Genomic DNA, 25,123 nt, shown 5'->3' with positions numbered 1-25,123 from the left:
TATGGACACCCAACAAAGCTTTCAGGCCCACGATGCTCGTCTTCTCTACCTGATGGGGGAAAATGACTCTGTGCTGCTGAATATACTTTTTGCTTTTCCCATTCTTTTCTCATCCCATACAATTTTGTCTTCACTGCGAAAACCACTCATACCATTTAGATTCTAATCTTCTTGGAAATTTCCTCATCCTGATCTCATGTAACCTTTTGAGCAGTGGACTCCATCAACCCTGTCTCCTTTTTGGCTTTTTAGAAACCCCCTGAGTGTGGTTCTCTTCTACTCTTACCAATCTCCTTTGATCACTTCGGGAACATTTCTATCCTCATTTTCCTGCATTTGGTCTCCTGCTTGTTCTCCAGGCACTTGACGATTACCAAGTCCTGCTGATTTTACCTCTTAAGCAATTTTAGACTTTTTACCCTTGTCCCCTTCCATCCTATCACTTCCTTACTTCATCTCTGGTTGGCTATTATAGCAGCCTTGGAAATAATTTTCCTGCTTAGAGCTATTTCCTCCTCACCTCTACCCTCCACGCAGCCACCCAGAATGCTCTTTAAGAAACGTAAAATCTGATGGGGGCCAGGCATTTCTGTAATCTCAGCTAGTTGGGAGGCAGAGGTCAGCCGTGGAAAAATTGTCAGGCCCATCTGACAAATAACTAAAGCAAAAAAGGGCTAGGAGTGTGACTCAGTGGTAGAGTGCCTGGTAGAGTGCTTAGCAAATGCAAAGCACTGAGCTCAGACCCCCACTACTGTAAAAACAAAAACAAAAACAAATCCAAAAGACGACACTGCAGGTATGGAGGCCTGAATTATCAAGAGCTCTGGTTCCATACTGTGATTAGGTATTCATTCCTGCACTAACTTTCATTCTGGACAATGGTAAAACCCAACAGCCTACATGGAGGACTCCAGGCAGATGCCATAGTGGGGGCTATACCACCGGGATCCCCCCACACCAGATGGGACAGAGATGCCGAGAAGAAAGGGACCTGTGACCTTGCCGGGGTGACTGATTTGGTCATTCCTGGAGGAGCTGAGAATTCTACAGAATGCTGGTAGGAGCCGTAAGTCACTAAAGCAGCCCCAGGCATCGTCCCTGGCTTCCCGCCCTTCAGGACCAGCAGGTGAATCACGGGCACTGGCCCCAGCCTGCCCATTCCTGGCTGAGTGGCCTCGGTGTCCTAGGGGGGAAGCTTGTATACCATTCATGCCTTTAGCAAGTTATTGGAAAGTGGAACAAGAATAGATTGCTGGCAGAGTCGGAGTCGAGGAGCAGATGGATCGGGGAGTGGGAAGGGAGCGTTCGGGGAGGGCAGCAGTTCTGTTTAGCACCATCATCAGTCATCCTCCGAGGAGCTGAATGCCTTCCCTAGCACACAGCCATCCATCAGAAGGGCCTTTGCCGTGGCCTCCCCCAGCCTGCAGGGCCTCTGCGGCACTCACAGATGCCTCGGCACCTGCAAGAGGTACCCCAAGCCATGGAGTCATTTTCTCCCCTTCACACCTCACAGGGGATCCCACGTAAGCCACTCCGACAGATGGCTTCAACTCTGGGGTTTTGTCCCGATACTTGAGTCTCTGCCTGCCCCTCATCGGTGCCTCAGCCAGCAGCCTGCAATGGCTGACAGAGAGCTGGGCTCGCCAGGCAAACCGCTGGCTGCGCACTCACTGATGATCTACAAATACAAATCATAGTCACCAGTGTCCTTTCCTGGCCTCAGCACCTCAGCAGGCCATGACAGCAGACAGGGGCTCCCTTTGGGAAGACACGAAGCTCCACATTCCCTTCTGTTCTTCCTATCGTTCGGAGTGGCTAAGAACCATTTCTAGGGTTTTTTTTGTACCCTTCCGTCGTAAAACCCTCCTGTAATTGGAGGCAGCACTACGGCCATCTGCCCCTGAGACACAGAAGGGAAGCTCCTTTTGAACAGAGGCAAAGAGGCCACAAGAGTCACAGGCAGGTGTAGAGAGAGCACTCGGATAGAGGACGGGGCGTGATCCCAGCAAGAGAGCATAAAATAACTTTGTGAAGTGAGTCCACACATCTTTACGGAGCTGCCATGAGCACTGCGCAAGGGGCTGAAGCTCTGGGTCATGATGACACCTGAAGAGCATTTGGCAAGAGTATGAATTCCAAGACCCACGTTGCTTTCCAGTAATCCATCTCAGAACCACATGCCCATGCTCATACACAAGTGGCCCAGGCGCACCGAAAAATGCAATGACAACATGCCGTGCTGAGGACTGTGAAACAGTAAGCCGCTGCTGCTCACTCGCACAGTGACATCCACTGAAAAGAGCTTGCAGATTCTAGAGAGAGTTGTGAGAGATAAACAAGCACAGGATATAGAAAATAGAAGAGGAAACAGGGTCCAGCGACTCACAGCTGTCATCCTAGCTAATAGGGAGGTTGAGTTCTGGAGGATCATGGTTCAAGGCTATCCCAAATAGAAAAGTCCACAAGACTCCATCTCAAACAACAACAACAGCAAAAGGTTAGGCTAAGCTGGGCGCCAGTGGCTTGTAATCTTAGCTACTCAGGAGGCTGAGATCTGAGGATCGCGGTTCAAAGCCAGCCCAGGCAGGAAAGTCTGTGAGCCTCTTATCTCCAATAAACCACCAGAAAATTGGAAGTGGTGCTGTGGCTCAAGTAGTAGAGCGCTAGTCTTGAGCTGAAGAGCTGAGGGACAGCACCCAAGCCCAGAGTTCAAGCCTCACAATGGACCAAAAAAAAAGGTTAGGCTAGAGGCATGGCTCAGATGGTAGAATACTAGCAGAGCAAATGAGAGGGTCTGAGTTCAAACCCAGAATGGCCAAAAGTAAATTTAAAAGAAAAGAAGTTGAAGAAACAGGACAGTTGATATATTTTCAGTTTATCAAGATACAAGTTCTGGGAGCAGTACTTAATCATCTATCATAATACAAGTTCAAGTGTCTCCTATAAAAAAAATACTTGACATGACAGTCATTTATTCAAATCTCTATAAAGGAAACCCATTGTCCCCATTTTATAAAGAAACAGCAACTCAGAAATGAAGTTGCCCACGTTTCTGGCAAGTTTAGCTGAGATGTAGATCCCGGTGAGTCTGACCCTACAGCCTATGGTCTTCATAAATACGAAGCTAACCTGTGATGACCATTTACCACGACAAGACTCCTCACTGTTTGAACCCAATCCTTACAGTGCCCTGGGACATTTGCACTTCTTGAAACTACTTTTTTCCCACCAAGGAAAACTAAGGTGCAGAGAAATCAGCCAGCTACCTGCTCGAGGTTCAATGGCAGCATGACAAGTGGAAGTGTCCAGGTTCAGCCAGGTGCAGCCAGGGCTCCACCCCTCACACCACCCCTCCCTGTCTCTCAGTATCCTCATAGGCTGCAAGGATACCTTAAGGCTTGAGGTTGCACCTGGCATCCTGAGGGATTCATTCCAGGAAAATCCCAGAGGAGGGACAGGGAAAGGGATTCGCCATGGGAGCTATACACTCTGTGTATAAAACCCCCTTCTGTGTTGCGGAATGTATGTGGTCAAATGTCTGAATCTGTGATGGACTGACTTCACTTCGGCTGGGTCTGAAGTGGAGACGGGCTGTGGCCTTTATCATTACTGCCCTGCTCAGCCACTGACTCAGTGGGTCACCATTTACCTCGGTGTCTGATCAGGCTTCCCGGCAACCTCCCCTGCCGTGTCTCTGCCTCTCAGCAATCAATCTGATTTGATTAGGGCCAGGAGCCCTCCAGAGTAACTCGGAGACATTATCCAACTCACACGTTCAGGTTTCCAGTCTGATGCTCTCCAGAGAAACCAGAGAAGCCTGATAGCCCAATCTAGGCCCCTTGAGAAGAAAGAGGAAAGCATCCCCAGAGTCCTTCCCCCCTGCCTCTTTCCCCACTCTTGCTAAGATGTCTCACGCTTTCATTCCCACTGAGCTGGCCAGCGCACTTCCTGTTCTCCCGGGGTTCCAAGTGAATGCCACTGGCCTGGTTTCCATTCCTGAAAGGGCCCCCACCCTGATTTTCACAGCCTGATGGAGGATTTTTGTGGCTTTGAAGCCCAATTGTGAGCTTGTGTTTTTTCAAGATAAAAGCATCTCACTTCTTTGGAGTTCACCCACTGTCTTTTGTCTTGCAACCGCTCTTGCAAGCCTTCAGTAATCCTATCTCCTTGCGCTGGGGATGCCGAATCTGTGAGTGACTAGGGAATATTTCCTTTTAGAGTTGCTGAGTGAGAAAATAAATAAATACGGGACTTTGAAAAGGCAGAGAAGAACGTGAAACAGCTTGGAACGGACCTGGCTCCTTCCGTAATCTCCAGCCTTCCACGCGACCTGCAATCTCATTACTCTGTGGTTCTATAAAGAAGCTCTGCCTGTGTGTGTGGAGGGGTTAAGAGGAGAGATGGAGCCAAGAGAGAATGCGTGGTTCTGACCATAGTCAAGGAAGGCCTGGCAAGAAGGCTCAAGCTAGGTGGCCTTAGCTGGGTGCTGCTGTCTTACACATGTAATCCATACTACTCAGGAGGCTGAAAACTGAAGGATCTCAGCTCAAGGTCATCCCTGGTAGAAAAGGTCACTAGACTTTGTGTCCAAAGTAACCAGCAAAAATCAGGACTGGAGGTGTGGCTCAAGTGAAAGAACACCAATTTATCAGGCATGAGGCAGAGTTCAAATCCCAGTACCACCACCACCACCACCACCACCACCACCACCACCACCACCACCACCACCACCACTACCACTTCCTCCTCCTCCTTCCCCTCCCCTAAAGACGGGTGGCATCACCTCAACGTCAGGATTCCTCATTGGAATCAGTGATACCTGAGTTGCAATTATTGGATTAGAAGTGGGGTTAGCACCAGTTCTTTTCCTTTGAAATCTCTTGCATTTTAATAGGATAACAAAGCAGACAGGGATTATGTGAGGCCCCCGAGTGTTGTCTCACACATTTTAATTGAAACCAAAGTGCCTACAGCCACTGTCGGTTTCCAAGGTCTCTGAAAAAAAAATCCCCCCAACTCTTCTTTACTTCCATCTTTCTCTGCTGGTTCCACATTCTTCTCCCTCCTGCAGGCACATGAAAAAGCCAAGGGACTCAAAGGATAAAAAGAAGGGACCGCTGAGGAGCCACGTGAAAGCAGGTTAAAACTACTGCCCTCTATGCTATTTGAAGCACAAGGGAACAAGGCTTCCGTGGTTTGATTCCTGGTGGCCATTTAAAGACCTCAGAGAGGAGATCTTTCAGGTCACGCCGGTCCTGTTTTCCCAAGTCTCTTGAAGAGTGAGTTATAGTTAAGATGGTTCACATGCCAGGCAGAAACGAAACAGTGGCATCTTCCATCTTGGGCTAGTGCTTCTTGCTTGGCTTAAAAGAAGTCACAGGGACTCCTGCCTGGCCAGGAAGGCTTTCAGACTTTGAGTCACGTGTGCCTGGACTGTAGCCATGACGACACGGGGCCGCCACACAGAACTGGCTCTAGCTGCTGTGGCTGGGCAGGCAGCAACGCCCTGGCTTTCGTGGTGGTTTGCTCTCAGACCTTGTCTCTCACTCAGAGAGCTCAACCCCTTGTTCCGAAGGACAGCCGTGGAGGGGCAAGCGACGGGGTCAGGTTGGTCGGACCCAGGTGTCTTTCCAAACGCGGGGACCTAGGCAGGATGACTTCCTCTGGTGCTGATTCCTTTTCATCTGTTGGTTTTCTTCTCTGTGCCAGGGAACATTTGGTCCCCACATGCACGAGAGGGAAGCCTGCTGTTCACGCTGGCTGTGGCGTCTTCCCTGGGAGCCCAGTTCCCCTGTCTGCCTTCTTTCTCCCTCCACCCTGAGACTGGCGGTCCAGTCAGCTTCTTTAAACCTCAATGGGATGGGAAAGGGTTTGGAAAGCTAACAACTGTAAACGCCAATAACTTCACTGTTCTATAAATGAACCGCATTTCTCACCTCAAGCTTCCATTTCCACCTGACTGCCAAACACAAAGACTTCTTCATCACTGCAGGCTTTGGGGCAGTTAAATACGGTGTTTTCTCTAGTTCCTGCCTTCCTCCCCCCCCCCCGGGGGGGGTACTCTGGACTTGCTTCATAGCACAGGGGTGAGGGGAGATGTCCGACCTCCACTTGATTACACTTAGCTTCCAGTGCCCTTGTCTGGTGCCTTCCGCTGGGCCCGGTCTTTCCTGAATGCCCAGGCACCACGCTAAGTCCCACTCCACTTGACAGGTCATTTATTTCTGGGGTTTGACACTCCAGACACAAGCAAAACATTGTCTGCGTAACTCCTGTAACTCCCCGCGAAATATAAGAGTGACACCTGCCCCAGGCTCCCATACAGGGTCCCTCTGAGGGCCTGTCTGCTTTCCAGCCCTCCCGCCACCTCACCCCCTCCGCATTGCCCTCTTGAGCAAGCGAATGACCTTGGAAAATAACTCCCCAGCAGATAGCTGCCAGACTGAAGCTACCCCAGAGGCTGCAAGGCTCATTTTCAGAGGACAGAGCAGTCGTGGTGGTAATGCCTTCCACCCTCACGGTGGGCTGTGTGCTAGTCCACACCACCTTCCCCTCAACACCTTACAGACATGGCAGCCAGAGCTCAGCAGCCCACAGTCCTAAGCTCACAGAGAAGCAATGGGCAGAGCCGAGGTTCACATGGGATCTGCCCATCTGCCCGTGTTGATGAATGGGCACACACTGGTGTCTGTGTACATGCTCCTTAGATTCTCATTCTTGAGCCTTCTCCTTTACCAGATAGAGATCCACATACAGACACTTAGAAACACACAGTGGCTTATTCACGCTCTCACTGGGGAAAATCATTCATGCTGAGCGAAAGACAAGCACATGCCAGCCCTCACTCTGCTCCCAACCTCCTTCTTCGGGGAGGATACACACAGCCAAATTTGTTGCATATTTTAGCAAGTCTATAGGTAGATTGCTAGGGTGATCATGTGATTTACTGTCCAAACCAGGATACTTGAGAAAAACAGGTGTCTAAAAATAAGCAACAGAGACTCAACCGATCTACAGTGGCTATAACCAGTGCAAGCCAACATGCACGTTCCCCTCCCCACCAGAAAATCCTGGGGGCTCTCCAGCCCTCGCCCGCTTTGCTGTATATGTATACAGCTGCTCTCCATTAAACCCAATAGAGTGAGCATTCATTCATGCAATCAAATGTCCATGGGCTAGCCCTCTGGATTGTATTCTGAGAAAAATGGGAAGCCACTAGAAGGCTCGTCCAGGGGAGTGCTGCAATCCAATTTGCATTTTCAAACAATCACCCTGATCGCTAGTGGAGAATTCACTAGTTGAGATACAAGAGTGGGAAAAGCCGACGGGGCTATGGCACCTGTCAAGGTGGGAGAACACGGGACCCGGGCTGGGGTAGAGATGAGAAGGGGAAGATTCAGGAACCAGGGGTGCGGGAGCACCTCTAGGAGGTGTGTACCTGGGGGTGCTCGGTGCCTACAGCACACAAGATGTCCAATGGCACCAGCCCCACGCAGCCTAGGCCCCGTGTCCTTCAAGGCTCTTTGCTGGGTGTTCTGGAAGTCGTTGTCTGGAATTTGGACAGGGAAGCAGCCCCCCTCACCCTGATGCAGGCTCACCTTTAGCTCTGTGGTCTTCCTCCTTGGGACACTTTCCCCCTTCCCACCATTTGCGTTTCAGGATTTCCAGGCGGTTGTTCTCCTGCAGCTGAAGGATGGCCAGGTCGAACTCGTCCCGGAAAACTGAGCCTGCAGGGGTCACGGGAGAGCCCAAGACAGGGTGTGAGTTCCCTTCCAGCCATTCTGCCTGCCTTGCCCTCGGGAAGGGGCCCAAGGTGGCCGTGGGGCCTCCCCACAGACGGCTGTGGTCCCTACCTGCCCGATCACCTCCTTTGCAGACAGCAGGCCTAGCTTTGCTCAGGTTTCTCAGCTCTCCTCCCCTCCCCTGCCAGACACATCGACTGCATGCCCAGCCCACCGCCAGACACCCCAGCCCGGGACAAACGATGCCTCTTCAGGTATGTCACCCCCTCCCTCCCTTCCAGACACCCCTACTTTCTAAATAAAAAAGGGGGCCCATTCCACCAACACGACATGCCCATCTTTACTTAGAAGCTGGGGGCAGAGCTGCCCACCCATCCCCAGGAGGCCACGGCTTCTGTTTCTCTGACATGAACCACCCAGTCAACTGTCCAATGTCCACTTCAATGATTTGTCAGGCCCTTGTAGCAGTCACTACATTACACCAGACAATCGGCTATCCAGAACAGAGGCCTCTTCTTATGGCCGGGCATGATGGCTGCTAGGTGCCACCTAATTGGAAGCTGGCTCCAGGCAAAAAAGTATAAGACCCTATCTGAAGAAGAACTAAAGAAGCCAGCCACAGGCCCTGGTGGTTCACATGAAATTTTAGCTACTTGGTAGGCTGAAAATGAAAGGATTTCTGTTTGAGGCCAGCTTGGGCAGAAAAAGCTTTTGAGGCTCCTTAACTGAGAGCTCTGAGGAGCTGCACAGGAGGCTGAGATCAGAAGATCTCAGTTCCAGGCCAGCCTGGGCAGAAAAGCTCTTGAGACTCTGCTTCCACAGAGGGAAGCTGGACACAGTGGTTCAAGCCTGTGGTCCCACCAGCTAACAGGGAAGCTAACAGGTCGATAGCTCAGGTACTGGGCAGGAAGCAAGAAAACTATCCTAAAATTAACCAGCCCAAAACAGGGCTAGAGGTGCGGCTCACTGGTATCAAGCTAGCCTCAAGTATGACGCCCTGAGTTCAAACTCCAGATGTCAAAATTAAAAGGGCAAAAAATACAGGAGGTGGGGGATGTGGCTCAAGCGGTAGAGCACCCGCCTAGTGAGTGCAAGGCTCCAAGTTCAAACCGCAGGACTGTCAACAGAGAACGAAAGTTTCCACTCACGTATGTGGATGGAGCTAACCCGTCCTGGTAGCTGAGTTAAGCAGAGCCCGCTCCCTGTCTGTCGCCCGTGCCCCCACTTGCCCTCCCTCTTCTAACAGAAGGCTTTTCTCTGTTCAGTATGATTTGTTTTTGAATTTTTCTGATGGCGTGCGGTCAAGGGGCTTTCGTTCTGGAATTAAGGTTTAATCACAAAAACAGGCTTAAGTGAAACTGGGGAACGCTCCATGCCCCACAGCAGGCTGAGGTCTGAGATCACTGAGAAACGGCTGCCAAGATGCTGGAAAACAACTCAGCTGCCTGTTGGTTTCCTTGCCCAAGCTCCATGAAGGTCTGGGGCAGGAGATGCCTCGGAGCGACAGGGGCTGCGGTGGAGGAGTCTGGCAGAAGCTTGGAACGAACCAAGTGTTATTTCGAGTGCTTCTCGCATTTGAACGGGATCATCTGGGGATTTTGTTGAACTGCATGTTCTGTTCCGATACGTTTGGGGCAGGGCCTGAGATCCTGTGTTTCTAACAAGGCTGTAGACTCGCACAATAGAGCCTCCCTCCTACAGTAACAACAACTACTACTACTATTACCATACACACACACACACACACACACACACACACACACACACACACACACACACACACACACACACACACAATGCCAGGCACGTGGACCCACACGCTCGCCAGGCCCGCAGCACGGATGCGTGTGCTTGCAGGCAGGCTCAGGAGGAGCAGGTGCCCAGCGTGCACCTGCGGCAAATGAATGGATTTATGAGCAAATTGCCTTACAGATGTGGTTAGGTGTTAGCCTAAAGAACATTGCAGATTTAGAGATGAGAGTCTGGCTCAGCAAGGCATTGCAAGCAGTTTCAAGGCACTTTCAATTCAAGCTCACAGCACATCAGCGGCTGCATGAAAGGCTACTCTGCCCACTCCGGCTTTCTAAGCTCCTAAACCACCTGATAAAATTCCCATCTTTCCCTTATTCAGTTTCTCTTCATTTTCCGGTGTCCAACCACATTGTTCATTCTGCATTTATGACCTTCCCTCTTACTTAGGAATGATACACATGCGTAACCTCAGGGCACTTGCACTGTGCTGTGCAGTACTCTTCCCAGCCTCTCATGAGAGCTGCGGCCGCTCACAACACCTCTTCCCACCCATCCCGTCCCATCTAGCGGCAGGCCCCATGTGAACCAGGGCCAAACTGGATTTGGAGACAGACACCCCAGGGACAGGCCAGCCTCTCTAGTTGGCAACCTACCTGCTGTGAATCTCAGTCCTGCCATCTACTGAGGGGAGCCATGAGTGAGATATCACATGTGCAAACAGTATCATGCCGGATACAGGCCACATGGATTTCTCCCTGTTATTGATGGAAGTTTCTAGAACTGGTCTCTCTCTCTCTCTCTCTCTCTCTCTCTCTCTCTCTCTCTCTCTCTCTCTCTCTCTCTCTCTCTCTCTCTCTCACACACACACACACACACACAGAGTTTCTAGAATTGGTCTAATACACACACATATACATATATAGAGAGAGAGTCAAGTTCCTCATGAAAACTTTTGAAGCCCTTGACATTTAGGTTAAATTTATTTAATCACTGGTCTATCACCAAGGTATGCCCTAAGTTCATTTCACGGTTCACTCCACCATGTTAAAAGGAAATGTCAGCCAATGAGAACCAAGGAGCCCATATCTGTTGCCCATAAACTGTAACCGACATTGATGAAATATGACAGTAAATAGAGGATATGCAGGTTTACGAGTAGGCTGAACAAGGTCTCTGGTTCACAAAATTGCTAGTGTCAGAATCTACAGAGTTTGGGGATGACTCCTAGGATTGTCTGTATATTCATGTGCTTGGCTTCTGATCAGCACTGAAGAAATCACCTGCTCAACAGCATTAGGGGGTTATGGGGAGGGCGATTGTGGAGCTCAAGGTCTACAACCTAGAGAAGGCTCCTGGGACAATAACCAGGCTGCATTAACACTAGGTCTGTCTGCTCTGTGGCTACGTTCACTGCACGCCACAGGTATAAATGAATCCTGCCATTTTCCTGTTTTTGATGTGATGGTACATTTTGGTTACTACTTATTTGCCTGTTTCTGAAGAGTCCAGCCATCCTGATTCCAGAGAGATTTTAGTAAAGGATAGCCTGTTCCACTGCTACAACAAAATACCTCCAGCTGGACACTTTGTAAACAGCAATGGATTGGAGGCTGGGAAATCCTCCATCAAAGCTCCAAGAGGCTCACTGTCCAGTGTGGTTCCATGGAGCTCTCTATGTCCTTGTGTGAAGGACATAGAAATCCCTCTATTTATTTTTGCAGAATTGGGGAGATTGAACTCAGGGGCCTAGCACTCACAAGGTATTCTACTACTCAGGCCATACCTCCTGCCCCTGAATCCTGTAATGTGTAGAGCTTTGTGTTAGGGAAAGTGCATTTATCTGTGCTCTGATGACTTCAGTTCCTGCTGCTTCCCCTGTTGCCTTGCTTAAGGACACGTGTATTCAAGGGTAACCCTCTCCGGTAGGGGCCCCCAATAGCACACGTGTGGCGAAAGGCTGTATGTCAATACCATCTGGGGCACCTGTCTGGGACCATCCTTTTCTGCACTGATTAGTGTTGAGGTAGGATCTTGCCCACCACCAAGGTACACATCTGAACTGTGATCCCCCTATTTTGTGCTTCCTGCCATCTGTGAGATGACAGGAGCATAACACTATGCCCAGCTCCTCCTGTTAAAATGGAGTCTTACAGACTCTCTTGCCTAGGCTGGCCCAGAACAGTGATCTTCCCAATCTCAGCCTCCCAAATGCCTATAACTACAGGCGTGAGCCCTCAGTGGCACCAGCTGGGTCCCACTGCCATCTTGGCAGCCACTAATCCTGTCCCCCTCAGCTTCTGGAGGAAGCTCACTCACCAATGGGAGGCTCGAGGTGTAAATGCCCATCAAAAAGCACAAGTGTGAAAAGCACACCTCTGTACCCTCCTGTAACAAAGGTGGATGGTGTCCAGTCAACACACCATCCACCAGTTTCCCAGGTGCCCAGTCAGCATGCCAACCGCCTGTTTCCAGCCATTCTCAATTACCCATGTTGACTGGCTTAGACAGATCAGTGAAACCCACAAACATCGTAAGCGCCATCTCCCATGATCATGGCAATACACTTTCCACTGGGGATGCTAACTACCAGTCACATTAATTCATTTGACAATAGCTATCTCTTCCTTCTGCCACTGCCAGTAAAGACATTAATCAACACAACAAAGGCCAAAAGAATGGAAGTAAGAGACCGAAGGGACCAAATCCCTAAAGTAACAGTCAAGGGTGCCAATGTGCATTTAAAAATTAGAATTAAGCCCGGTGCTTACAGGCTCACGCCTGTAAACCTAGCTACTCAAGAGACTAGACCAGGCAGGAAAGTCTGGGAGACTCTTAGATCCAATTAACCTCTAAAAAACCAAAAAATGGAGGTGTGGCTCAAGTGGTAGTATGCCAGCTTTGAGAGAAAAAGCTCAAGGATACTGCCCCTGGCTCTGAGTTTCAACACCAGCACCTGCTCTCTCTCTCACACACACACAAATTAGAATAGGGAATCAATTAAATAGCCAATCCACTAACTCTTAATACTTACAGGTTAAACCTGATTGCTATTAGTAGAAGTACATGGGTTAGTGTTTTTGTTAACCTTAAGCGTGCCAGCCTAAAGTCATGTGTTAAACTGGCTTGCAGACACAAGGGTTGTCGAATTCAATTCTGTGTCCAGTGGTTTTAAGGACCCTAGGCCTGCCTGGACCTGGATGGCAGCTACCCCGGGAGGGTGCTCCTCTCTGCATACCGACGGGCATGCCAATCCCATAGCCCTTGGTGTCCAGCAGGTCCCCGATCTGCGTGAGGTTGCAGTTCCGCTGCCGGTAATACTCATTCATGGTGGACTCCAGCAGGAAGGCGTAGTTGGAATTCAGCACCCGGGCGATCCCCTCCTCCGTGCTCTTCACGAACACGCTTGGCTGCTTGGAGTACATGTAATTCCACATGCGTTGGTAGGTCTGGTAGCGGGAATTCTGGGGGAAGAAAAGACGGAAGCAGGGTTGGGAACACAGAGAGGAACTGCTGCCTTCAAGAGGGACGGAATCGAAGCCTTAAAGTGCTGGCCCTTCTGCCTCTTGACCACCACCATCCTCAACTCCTCTGGCCCCGTTATTGTCAAGGACTTTTTCTCCTTAGTCATTGCTCAAGGTTTTTCCTGCCACTGATTCGTGGCAGAGGAGGATCTTGACTTGTGTCTTGTGCAGGAGACCAAGAGACCACAGGAGCTCAAGGCCCTGTGGCTTCTGCCTACGGGTTGGTCTTCGAGGGTCAACTTCCATTTTCTGGTACAAGAATTGATCCTGGTTGTGTCTCTCCATTGTCCCTCAGCGTGGGGCAGTGAGCTCAGGCTCGTTCAGGACTTATACAGCCATGCCACCTGAGGAAGCAGTGCAGCTGTTTTCTATCTACCTTAAACCCCAAACAGCCACATATTAGATGCTGGCTTCAGCTTTATCAATAGCAAGACAGAATTCCCCAGAGCCTATCCAGACTCCATGTTTACATGAAACTCTCCCTGGTCTCTGTGTCTACCAGCATGGAGACTTGTATGGAAAACAGAAAGCTGAAGGCCTTGGGCTTGCTTTATGTAGAAATCAGCTGCTTGGATATTAGGTTGGTTAGACACCGAAGAGCCCCAAGGGAAATCTACTTCCCTAGAAATCTTGGAGCATATGAAAACTACGATTCTGTGTGGCCTAGTTCTGTCAGCCTTGGTGATCAATCAGCTTGTCTGACAGAGACTTCTCTATTGTGGCAGGGCCTTCTCCTGAGCTTTGCAAGGAAATCCCCCAAAAGCCGAAGCACGCTATTTCAGATCTATCAGCTTGAAATGGATCATACCAGGTCCTATTATCTACTGTTTTGCCAACCTTAGACATTTGTGTATCAGTTTAACCCCACGTTGTCTAGGTACAATATATAACATTGAACTCACTACTTGAGATCTAAATGTGCATGGTAGCCCCTTCTTATAAAGTAATGGAAATACAACTACAGGTTTGGTTCCCAAGGAATTCACACATATATCCAAATGCACATAAAATAAACATGTAATTATTGCAATCAAAAGGAGAGTCCCACCATGATAAACCTAAAGTCATCTCAAGGACCAACAATTGTTCATGTACGGGACAAGCTGAGGGTAACCGGAAGTGGTTTAGGCCCTACTGGGGCTATTCTATGGCGTAGGAGGAGACTGTAGCCCCACTTGTGTCTCTAAACTAGATGCTCAAAGGAGAGGATGAGATGAGGAACGATGTTTTTATCTCCAGTGGACAAACATCTCGACTCCGTTCCCCCCACACCCCCATGTCGGTGAGCAGCCACATGGGTTTACTTGGAAGAAAGTCATGCTGGAGCCTCCGTGAATGGTGCCGTACTCAATGGCGGTCTGGTCAGCCAGGTCATCCACCGACTCGATGGGCACGTCCATGCGCTGCACAGTCAGGAAGGCAGCCAGGTTGGCCGTGTAGGATGAGATGATGATCAGCGTGAAGGCCCACCTGGTCAGGAAAGACCGGGAAGTCATCACTGCCCTGGCACTGCCCAGCGTCTTGGCCCCCAAATCCAGTCCCACCGAGACAGAGGAGAAACCAGTGCCTCTCTCCCGAGGGAGTGTACGATGTCAACAGAAATGAATCGAGTTCGTGAAGGTTGCCCAAAAAGAAGACCACTGGTTCCCCTGTTTCAGTTTCTGAAAGGAAGTCACTGTTGGTTGTTATTTCAAAGATGTGTGGTCCACACACAGGACACAGTCTGGGGGACCATGGAAATGAGCTGGTGAAGGAGCTAAGGGTACCAGCCAGAGGGCTCTGTTCAGAGCTGGAGCCGGGCCTACTGCCCTGCCTCCTGGTGCTTACGCCAACATTCGGATGCACGTGGCCACATACTAAGTCCTGCCACGAGCTACCTCCACAACCCCCCATGACCCCTATCCCTCAGCGAGGCCAATCTCCTATCCTGATTTGATGGTGAGGAAACAATGATTTGCCAGGAAACGCATTGGTGAATTGTTATTGCAGAACTAGTTCTATAGATCTTAATGGCACAAAGTCTCGCTGAAAACAGACTGCTTCACCTTATCGTTGAACTGCTAACATGTTGGAATTTGAAAATACTCTTACAATGGCCATGTGGTCCCGGACTTGATCGCTTTATTAAGTTGCTAGAACTCATAAAAAATTAGAATAAGTTTGCAATGCAGGAAGCGTACAGGCTAAAGCCTTTAACAGGGTTTTTTTTCGTTTTGTTTTGTTTTTTCACTTCGGTAGGTTAAGTAAGCTTTTCCCGCTAGGCCAACAGTATGGATATGCATCTCAATTCTTTCATGGATAAGAAGGTGGACAGATCTATGAGCAAATTATGAAGAATCAGACTCTGATTCAGAGGGTCTGAATTCACAAGACAATGTCATGACGTAGACAGACATGGCCAGCCGACGCATTGCAGCTGGCAGCCTCCAGGTGGAATTTCCAGAGTAGGAAGCCCTACTGTCCCTTTTGCCATGTCCCCAGGAACTCCTGCAGGCCTCCTTCATGGGAGTGAAGCAACAGAGGTATGCGTACCAGAGAGCCGGGGCGGTCCTGCTCTGCCTGAGAGGTCGTAGGGAAAGCCGCTCTTCTCAGTGTATCTGTCTATAAATGGGAATTGTGTTTGCTCTGCTTCGCTTCACACTTGTGAGGTGTGTAGATCAACTCTAACTCAAAGATGGAAGCACCGTTTTTCCTTTTCCTTTAGTTTCAACCAACTGAGGAGGAAACGCTACTAAGCCCTAGACACATCGGAGTCCAAACCAACAGATGATTTTTAATAGATGATCCAAAACTCTTACTTTGCAGACCTGCCTCTCAGGCTTTATATGCTTCCCCTGCCCCCATATTCTCCCATCAGGAAATGGAATGGATGCAGCACTTTCATGTTTCCAAACAGCTTTCCCGCCCGCTGAATCATCTGCCCATCTCTGAGTGTGTAGGAGTTTCTATTTTCCACACCTACTGGACAGTGAGCCAGGAGGCCAGGCCTCAAGTCCCACCCTCCTCCTCTAGGGACTTCCTGGTAGACTCACATTTGCATACATCTGCATATGTCTGCCAGCTGTTTGCAGGACAAGAAGTTGCCTTTGCTTTGTTGTGCAGTCAGGGCTGGCTCCCTTAACTCCTCTTTGCACTGACTCTGCGCTGTGTCCAGACTCTACAGGCAGAGCACGGGGTAAGGTGGCCCCCAACTGTCTGAGCCGGCAGCCGGTCCCATAGGCCTATGCTAGCTTGATCTGTAAAAGGCTTTGGGGGCAGCCGGGCTGCTAAGTTCTCTGTCAACCAGCAGCCACGGTGGACTTCTTCAGGAACCCCCACGGTTCCCCATTTGGTCTGGTCCTGCCACCCCACCCCTTGCGGCCTGGTCCCGGGGGGGCTTACCAGACACCGCTCACACAGCGGGTGGACAAGGCTCGGGGGGCGATGGTGGACCCCTGCTGCATGAAGCCGCCCACGGGAAACCAGAGGCTGTTGCCCAGGGAGTACTGGTTCACCAGGAGGTTGCATCGGCCCTGCGCGCACGGGTGCGGGCTGTACCACTCATAGGGCGTCAACCTGTGGGAGGAGAGGAGCAAGCTCCAGGGCTGAGAAGGCGGGCACAGGGAGCGGAGGCCCCAGAGAGGAGGCCCCCGAGAAGAGGCAGCTCTCCTTCCGGGCCTCACCCAGCTGGCCTGGTGGCTGGGGCTTGCCTTTTTCCCAAGCAAAAAGAGAAGGGGAGGGTTGTTGAACCAAGTTGGTGGCATTTTTCTTTCACCAAAGGAACATTCTTCCCTAATGAATTTTTTTTTTTTTTTTTTTGTCTGTCGTGGGTCTTGAACTCTGGGCCTGGGCGCTGTCCCTCAGCTCTTCAGCTGAAGGCTAACGCTCTACCACTTGAGCCACAGTGCTACTTCTGGTTTTCTGGCAGTTAATTGGAGATAAGAGTCTCACGAACTTCCTTGCCCGGGCTGGCTTTGAATTGCGATCCTCAGATCTCAGCCTCCTGAGTAGCTAGGATGACAGGTGTGAGCCACCAGCACCCAGCTACCCAATGCATTGTGATATGGACCTCCAACATCGAATCACTGGAGCCCCCTGACAGGAAGCAGAGAGGTTATGAGAAACCTAGGAAGTGACTTGTCTCTCGTCCCAAAGCCCTCAGACAGGGACCCCTAGGGCTTGAAAAGCCTTGTCCTCCTTCACAGTTCCCAACCTTCAGCCTTCATCAGAATTACCAAGGAGGCTCCTCTGCGGGCCTCTGGGCTGGCCCCGCCCCCAATCTACGCATTCCCAGGGGACAGGGGGCTGCCACTGCTTCCATGGCCACTCTGAGAGGCCTCAGCTCACACTCCTAAGATGCAGAGACACTGGGACCTGGGAGCTGAGACTTTCTCAGCTGGCTTGGGAATGGCTACTGAGACCTGTTGCTGCATACAGTTTTTCCTCTTTCAAATGAGTATGAGATTGGAATAGAGTAGGTCCAGATAAAAGGGTCTGGGGGCCGGGGGGGGGGCTCTGGCTGTCTCCCAAACCTCTGGGAGTTTTCAGGAGCCTTTGCATTCCTCCACTGTAGAACAGAATATCCTGGGCTCAATATGGTTGAGTATGCTTGTGCGTACATGCGTGTGTGTGTATGTGTGTGTGAGTGTGTGTGAGGGAGAGATAATGAAGCGCTAAGATCCCTTTCCTGGCTGTAGAGGTGGATAGAGAACTATGCCCAGGGGCTGGAGCGAATTTCAGAGCCGTGGTGCCGGGCACATGCCGACAGCTTCCTGCAAGTGGTGGCAGACAGCACTGCGAAGTGGAGAGCGGAAGTGTCAGACAGCCTGCGAGCTCCGGCACCTCGCCAGCTGTCACTGACAACAGATCGTTGGCAGTGGCAATGCCTACGGGCCCCGGGGGGTAGGTGGCACCTCAGCCGCAAACGCAGAGCCGGAGAAGACTACCGGTTGGTGACCATGGCCGTTCTTTGCTGGGCGGCAGATGACGGTTTTGGATCTTGACCTCCATCTCTCTGGGAAGAGGTACCCACAGGGTGATTCAGCCCCATTGGGCAAGACAGGGGCTCACGGGGGCTTAGTACCCTGAGAGTCATCGGGGCTCTGGGCATGTTGCTGCCTCTGCTAAGTGGAGCAGGTGTCCCCTCCCCCCCATCCATGAAAAGAACACACTGCCTGCAGAGAGAATGTGCTGGGGAGGGGGAACCCCGCTATCACTTGCAACCGAGTCCCTGCCAGACTTCTAGAAGCATTTCCTGAGCTGTTCTCTGCTCTCACCTAACGGGTGGTCCACTGCAGTAAGGTGAGCGATGTGAGGGAGCCACTAGGGATGGCTCTGCTCCTGGGGAGGGAGTCAGCGATCCCAAAGCTCAGGCTGGACCGATGGCCCGTAACAGGCTCAGAGACCAACAGCCACGGACATCAGTGGGAAGCCACAGGCTCGGGAGGCTCCTGGGCATCTCCCAGAGGGCTTGGGTCAGTCCCCAGCCTCTGGGGGACAGGGGAAGTGTATTCTCCCCAGTCTGTCCTGACTATGTGTCTCAGCTCAACCCTGATCATCCAGCGCCCTTGCCACTGACGTTTTCAAACAGGACAGCTGTGTTTTTGGGGGCCGATCCTGGCTCTGCAGAAGAGCATTCTCCCTGGCCAGTGTCACCGCAGCCTCGGGTCCCACCCCGCCCCTCTGGATTTGCGGGCTCTGTTTCTTGTCATTCAGCATTTTGTGGCAGGTCCTGGCAAGGACTGCTTCCAGGGCAGCCAAATGCACAGTGCTTAATCAGAGTGATTTTCCTACCACTTCACTCTCTCCCCTCTTTCCCAAGGCTCCTACACAAATGATGGGGAGAGGGGGGCAGGGAAGGTGGCTGGAGGGGGGGAGATGGAGACGGGCAAGGGGCAAGGGGCAGGGGTGCAGAAGCAAATTGAGACAAGTGTTCCTGTCTGGGTCATGCACATTAGGGATGGAACATGCAGCCAGATGGATGGGCAGTGTTAAGTCGACAGCTGGGCAGACAGCATTTCAGGTCCCGAGCTCCTCTCCCATCCTTCCCATTTGGCACCAAGGTCTTTTCAACTGCCCTCTCCTCCTCCCACCCCTGCCCCATGCAGTTCCCAGATGTGGACACGAGGTGGCGGTGTGAGGACAGGCACGGGGAGCAGAGAGTACCTAGCCACGAGGAAGAGGACGCAGCTGACAGCCAGATAGGCGAGAAGCATGAAGAGCCAGACGCCTGGAGAAAAGGGGTCCAGGAAGGAGAAATAGCCAGGTCTGCGACCCTAGAAATGGAAATGAAGACAAGATTCACTATGCACTGTCAGTCAAAATGGCTTAGGGCAGGGCAGGGCGTCTGGAGAGTATGGGTTTGGATCTAGATTTCTTTGGCTGATTGGGGATGAAGGTCTAGCGGGGGCTGCTCCGAACTCTGAGCTCACAGATTGGGTGGCGGACCAGTTCCTAGGAGAGGGAGGCTTGCATCCGACAAGTGCAGCAGCCCTGTCTACCCCTGCCGCACCATGGTATTCTTGGGGCAGCACGGATGGGCTCTGGAGCATCTCTGAGCTGCTGGGCATCTGACCTCGGCATCCCTCTTTGACCCATGCATCTTTCTCACAGCGTGCTAATGCCACAGGCATCTGGGATCTTTTCTTGCAAGGTCATCTCTCACACAGTGAGGCGTCCTCAGCAGGCCTGGAAACAGGCTGGGAAGGCATCTTCTCTTAGGTTTGTTTTATCAATGGAATAAACAGAGTCCGAAGCAGTCAAGAGGTTTCTTAGGTCACACAGCTGTCAAGTAGAAGACCTAGCACCCAAAGACTCATTGTCTTGACTTGAAGGCCAAGGGCCATCCCGGCCTCGCATGCGCGTGTGAGAACGCACCCACAGACGTGCGCCACCAGGGGATAGGGCCAGGGGCGGAGCCCGGGTGCCAAGTGCCCACCCTCGTTCACAGGAAAGCAAAGGGAATGAGCAGCACAGGTGAGGCATGTGCTCCATCTTTAGCTGTATGTTCTTGGGTAAGTCCCTGATCCTATCTAGCCTCAATTGGAATTGGACTAGATCATAAAAAATAAATCCCACGGGAGGTCCAAGGATCACAGAGCCCACAGACTGACTTTGTCTGTTCGGCAGTGTTTTTTAATAGTTCCCAGTATTGAACAATGAAGAGACTGCACAGGAAAATAAACACGTCTAGCTTTGTAAATGACCCGGTGATCTGACACACACAGAGTGGAGTGGTGGGCGCCATTGTAGATGAGGAGTGTTCTTCCCATCCCTGACCCAGGCCTCCGTCTTGTCCTTGGCTTGCCCTTTCCAAAACCATGAAACTACTGGGCCAGATGGTGCCAAGGACCGCTCAGAGTGGAAAACGCTACCATGTTATGGTCTCTGGATCCCAGGAGGTCCATGGAGGAGACTGGAAGTTGGTGTGAAGCTCAGGTATTCCACAAACAGGTAAGCCTTCAAGTTCAGGATTCTGTCCGTCATTGGAACAACTTACTATCAGTATCTAGGTATTTCATGCAAATACTAGAGAAAAAAAGCCAGTAATGGGAACCCCTTCTGCCAATGCTGCACTAAACTGATCCAGTAGCAGATTTCATAGGAGGTGAGATGTGACACCGCCGCTCCCAAGGCTGCACACGGAGCAGGTGGAGAGACACCGCTCTGCAGAGCCCTCCCCTGTCCACAGGGTCCCAGTCCTGGGTGGTTCCCCCTGCTCTTCTGGATGGCTTTCCATCCCTTCTCAAAGAATCCATTCCTTTCGCACCTGGGAAACGGATTTCCTTTCCCCCTCCAGACCACAGCTCAGGGGAGGCAAAGGATATCAACAGCTCACCCTCTGCCAGGAGTGGCGGGGAGAGGAGGGCATTTACTGGGGGCCTCATGGCCATTCAGCAACCCAGCAGCCACCTCTCAGGTGATCTCTCTGAAGCAGGTTTTTTTTCCCAGCGTGACTTGAGCTAGGGACGAGTCCAACGAAACCACCTGCAAGCATCGTCCCCGTGGTGCATGCATGTGTGCTGATCTGCACAGAATCTTGTGAAAATGCAAGCGTTTGAGGAAGGAAGCCCAGTCATCAAAGGAAGGGAACAGACATTTGGGCATGTCTGGTCCCACCATTATGTCAAATTTCTAACAGGAAACAAAGGACACAAGAGCAGTGGAATCAGAGGCCCTGGTGTGGTCAATCCAGTATTGATCACAGGCTGACCATGTCTTCTGCATCATACCAAGAGCCAGCAGCAGACACAGGAAGACAGAGCACCACAAACCCATTACAGAGAATCTGGAAGGAGACAAAGGGGCAGATCCTGCCAACAGACCTCCTGCAGTAGAAAGCACTAGCTTGGTCCATTCTGGGGGTCTTCCTTAGCCCCAGATGTTCTCTGGGCAAATGGACCTGAATTCTCTGTGCCCTGTCACTCGGGACTGTTTTTCCCTGTGTTTGAACTGTGAGATAGCGAGACGAAAACAACATCTTTTATTGTTGCTTTCTAAATCTGAAACCCCATTAGAGGTTCAATGCCAGAAATCTATACCTGATTATATCACAATGAGTGAAATCGAGGAAAATGACAGCCCTATTTAAAGCTGCCATATTTGGTTATAGGTGATAAGGGATGATACATAACCGTGGGGAAACAAAAAACACAATTGAGGAGACCCAGGTTATAAAACATTGCACAAACAAGGACCTAGACTTAAACACAGCTCCGCTAGGAACCTAACAGTCCTATTGTTGAGGCAACATCTGATCGCATATGTGATTGGCTGACGCCAGCCAGAGGAACAAGGGCCAGGCAGTCCATTGAGAGTTAGGCCTGGGCTTATGCCACCATGGCTTAGGCTGAGACGATGCAGAGGAGTCATATGTTCCTTGAGAGATTCTGCACACTGACCATTTTGCCTGTGTGGATGCTTTCGACTGCTTCCTTCCCAAAGGACACCTGAGATACTGGCACTTGAGAAAATCAGGTGTCACGTGCCACAGGCATTTTTCCCAAATAATAGCTTTTCTGGAAGTCCCAAAAGATGTACGATGGGGATACTTTTCTTCACTATGTTCTCTTGATTTCCAGACTTCATTTTCCCGGCTGACAGATGGAATAACTGAGACTCAGGGAGGGTAAGTGCATCGCTCAAATCGCTGGTGATGGTTTTGGTTTCTCTAGTGTTCATTCATCAAGCTGGGCCATCAGCATGCCATACTCCACGTGAATACCATCTGTACCAAGTCTTCCTCTCCTCTTAAATCGTTGCAACTTGCGCTCAGAAACTCCCTCGTCCATCCCAAGACTTCTCCCCAGTGTCCCCAGAATCTCCACCTCCTCGATCCTTCCAACCTCTTAAAGGACTTGTAAGTGTTATGGATTATTTATCTTCATCGTCATTTCTTCTGACTCTGGTATTTATGGGCATCTGTATTGATTTATACAATCAATATAACTGCTGACTGCAAGTTGGGTCTGTTCCTTCTGGTAAAACACAGCCACTTTGGAAGCAGATAATTGGTGTTTTATACATGTCTCTATGGAGAGATAGCCCTCGATCCATGCCCCAATGCCAGGGAGAGGTCAAGCGCTGCTGGTAGAATTGAAAATTAGATGGCAGTAGATGCCCGGGGCTTTGGGACCGAACTTCAGACTGACCACACCAGGATTAGCATCCTTGATGCTCTGTGGTGGAACAAGAAACCAAAGGCTGGCTACCAGCTGACTGTGATCATGGCTGGGGGAAGTCCTTTGACTGACAGGGTCTTTATGACTTTCCATACAGTCGTGATGTATGCACTGAACTCCTCTTCCATGCAAAGAGCTTCTCTTGTCCTTAAGAACCTACTTGCAAACGTACTGACACTTCACTCCAGGTGAGGTAAAGTATTATTATCTTATAATAGGAATGAAATTGCTTTCTCCCAGTCAAGCCAGATGCATGGGGACACTGGAGCAGGTCAAGGAGGACACGAAGTAGATTAAAACACAGACTGCAGCCACGCCGCTCAGGATGTCTTGGCTCTAACGCTTATAAGTGGTGTGATGCTGGGCCGAGTTATTTAATCTCTGTGTCTCTGTTTCTTTTTTTGCCACATGTGGGTAATAACAAAACCCCCACAGGGTTGTTTTGAGGACTGAATATGTTAACAGATAGCTACAGCTCTGTGTGCACATGCTTCTTTTCTGTCCAATGAAGAGGGAGAAGAGATGGCTTGGACACAGGAGGGAACTACCTTTTGAAGTCCTGCAGTGGGTAAGAAATACCTTTTTTTTTTTGGTCCTGTGGTGGCAGGTATTATGTCGGGGTTGATGGTGAATGCCCTCTGGCTAGAGTCGCTTTCTGTATATAACTCCTGGAGTTTCCAGGGGTTATAATTCATGCATCAAAAGAGCACTGCCGGACGCTCTAAGGAACCAATCAGGGCTACCGTAGACGTCTGTCTCGGAAAGATGGCTCCCGGGACACAGTTGCTGCAATCTTCAGAACTCTGTTCCGCCTCAATGTTTCCAAGTAAGTCACTGGCACAGTGGGCCAGGTGTGTGGCAAGTTCTCCCAGACTGGCACATGGGCAAGGGACATCGCCGTCACTTTTCAGACATGGAGTCCCGACGCTCACTCTTTCTCTCTAGGCCTCAGCCCAGCCTACAATAGCAATGACAGAGGGCTGTCGGTGTCTTCTGTGTGCTTTTGACGGTCTTCCAGACACAATGACAATGCCTAGAGGTTTCTAAAGAGCCTCCTGCCAGCGGTGGTCAGAGGTCCCCAGAATGCTTGCTGGGGCTGAAGAGGGAAGGAAACAGTCTCTCTGTGTCTCTTGGGAAAGGAGATTGAAGCGAGCATTTCTTACTCCACTCTTGGAGCATGCCCCCCCCAGCCCACCCACCGAGTTGTTTTGCATACATTGACTTAGCATGTACCCTAACGCTGACTCCAAGAGGAAATCGGAGGCAAGCAATTAGTGCCTCTCCACATTAAAAACACCCAGATGGTTTGTGGCCTATATAACCCATATGCTAGCATACATATTTTCACTTTGTGGGTTGGAAACCGCATGGGAGGAAACCCGAGTTCTTCTCTTGGCACTGACCTTGACTTGCAAGCTACTCAGCCCCCCAGTGCATTTTGTTTTATCAAATGGACCCCTACTATCCCATGAGAGGTGAACATGAGCATTACTAAAATAACGTTAAGACACCTGAAGCTTCTCAGGTCTCAATAAATAACTAATTTTAAAACAATTCCATATACAGGGACCCATATTTCCATTAGATGAGCTATCATGGTACTTAACTTTAAGGAATAGAATCCTATTCATTTTCTATTTCTTTATAACAGAGTATTAAGCAGCATTAGAAATGATTCACTGGTTTACTTAGCAATGCTCTCCATTTTCCTAGACAGTCTTTCTGAAATGAAACAGATCTTTGGAGAAAAAAAAAACCAAAACAAAACAGGTAATAAATGCAGCAATGGCATGCATTCATTAATTTACTGTTGGCATTTACTTCTTGCTCACTTTTTAATCACCGACTCATTTTTTTTTCATTTGCTTTTCTTGAGCAAGAAGACTCAAGCTGAGTTAAAGAAGAAAGCAGGACGTCTTTTGTTCATGAAAGGCGGAACGGGACAGAACTGCCAGAAATGGTATGTTTCTATTTTCCAGGGAACCTTGGATACTCTGACTGGCGTGGTATCCCCTAGCAGGGATCAGGGATTGTATCCTCAGAGGCTCCTGAAAGATCATCTCACGCATGGCAGAGACACCGGCAAAGGCACTTTCCCAGGAAGACAGGAAGTTGGATGTGTTTGAGACATAGAGACAGAAAATCTGGCATCAACGCCACAGCACCGCGGCATGGCCTGCCCTCTCCCCACTGCCCTGACCCGGCTTGCAGTGCTCGGCTCCTTCACGATGAGCCTTACCCACCTGCCCGGCCACGGCTGAACTGACCCAGAGCCTGCGCGGGAAGTGCTTCATAAATCACCAGCTATTAGTCAACAGACAAATACCTTCCACATCCACCCAGCCTCTCCGAAGAAGCCGGCACTAAATTATTCAGATGAGATTTATTCACAGGGAGGGAATTCTCTGGGCCAAGTGTTGAATCCCAGGTCGGCTTGTGGTGTACCCAG

General features: G+C 50.4%; 1 protein-coding gene across 1 annotated transcript in view; it reads right to left on the bottom strand.

The window, feature by feature from the left end:
* Positions 1-25,123, bottom strand: part of LOC138824434 (glutamate receptor ionotropic, kainate 4-like) — a 301,452-nt gene that overhangs the window by 4,630 nt on the left and 271,699 nt on the right. The window contains exons 15-19 of the mRNA XM_070018282.1: positions 19,160-19,269; positions 16,397-16,570; positions 14,320-14,485; positions 12,730-12,955; positions 7,599-7,727 (exon numbers count right to left, since the gene is read on the bottom strand). Coding sequence (XP_069874383.1) covers positions 7,599-7,727; positions 12,730-12,955; positions 14,320-14,485; positions 16,397-16,570; positions 19,160-19,269 — 805 coding nt within the window. The remainder of the gene's footprint in view (positions 1-7,598; positions 7,728-12,729; positions 12,956-14,319; positions 14,486-16,396; positions 16,571-19,159; positions 19,270-25,123) is intronic.

Source organism: Dipodomys merriami, unplaced genomic scaffold, assembly GCF_024711535.1.
Source record: "Dipodomys merriami isolate MVZ:Mamm:240054 unplaced genomic scaffold, mDipMer1.0.p SCAF_129, whole genome shotgun sequence".
Taxonomy (NCBI): Eukaryota; Metazoa; Chordata; class Mammalia; order Rodentia; family Heteromyidae; genus Dipodomys; species Dipodomys merriami.
Note: the sequence above shows the minus strand (reverse complement) of the source record. Positions and strands in the feature narration are given on the sequence as shown.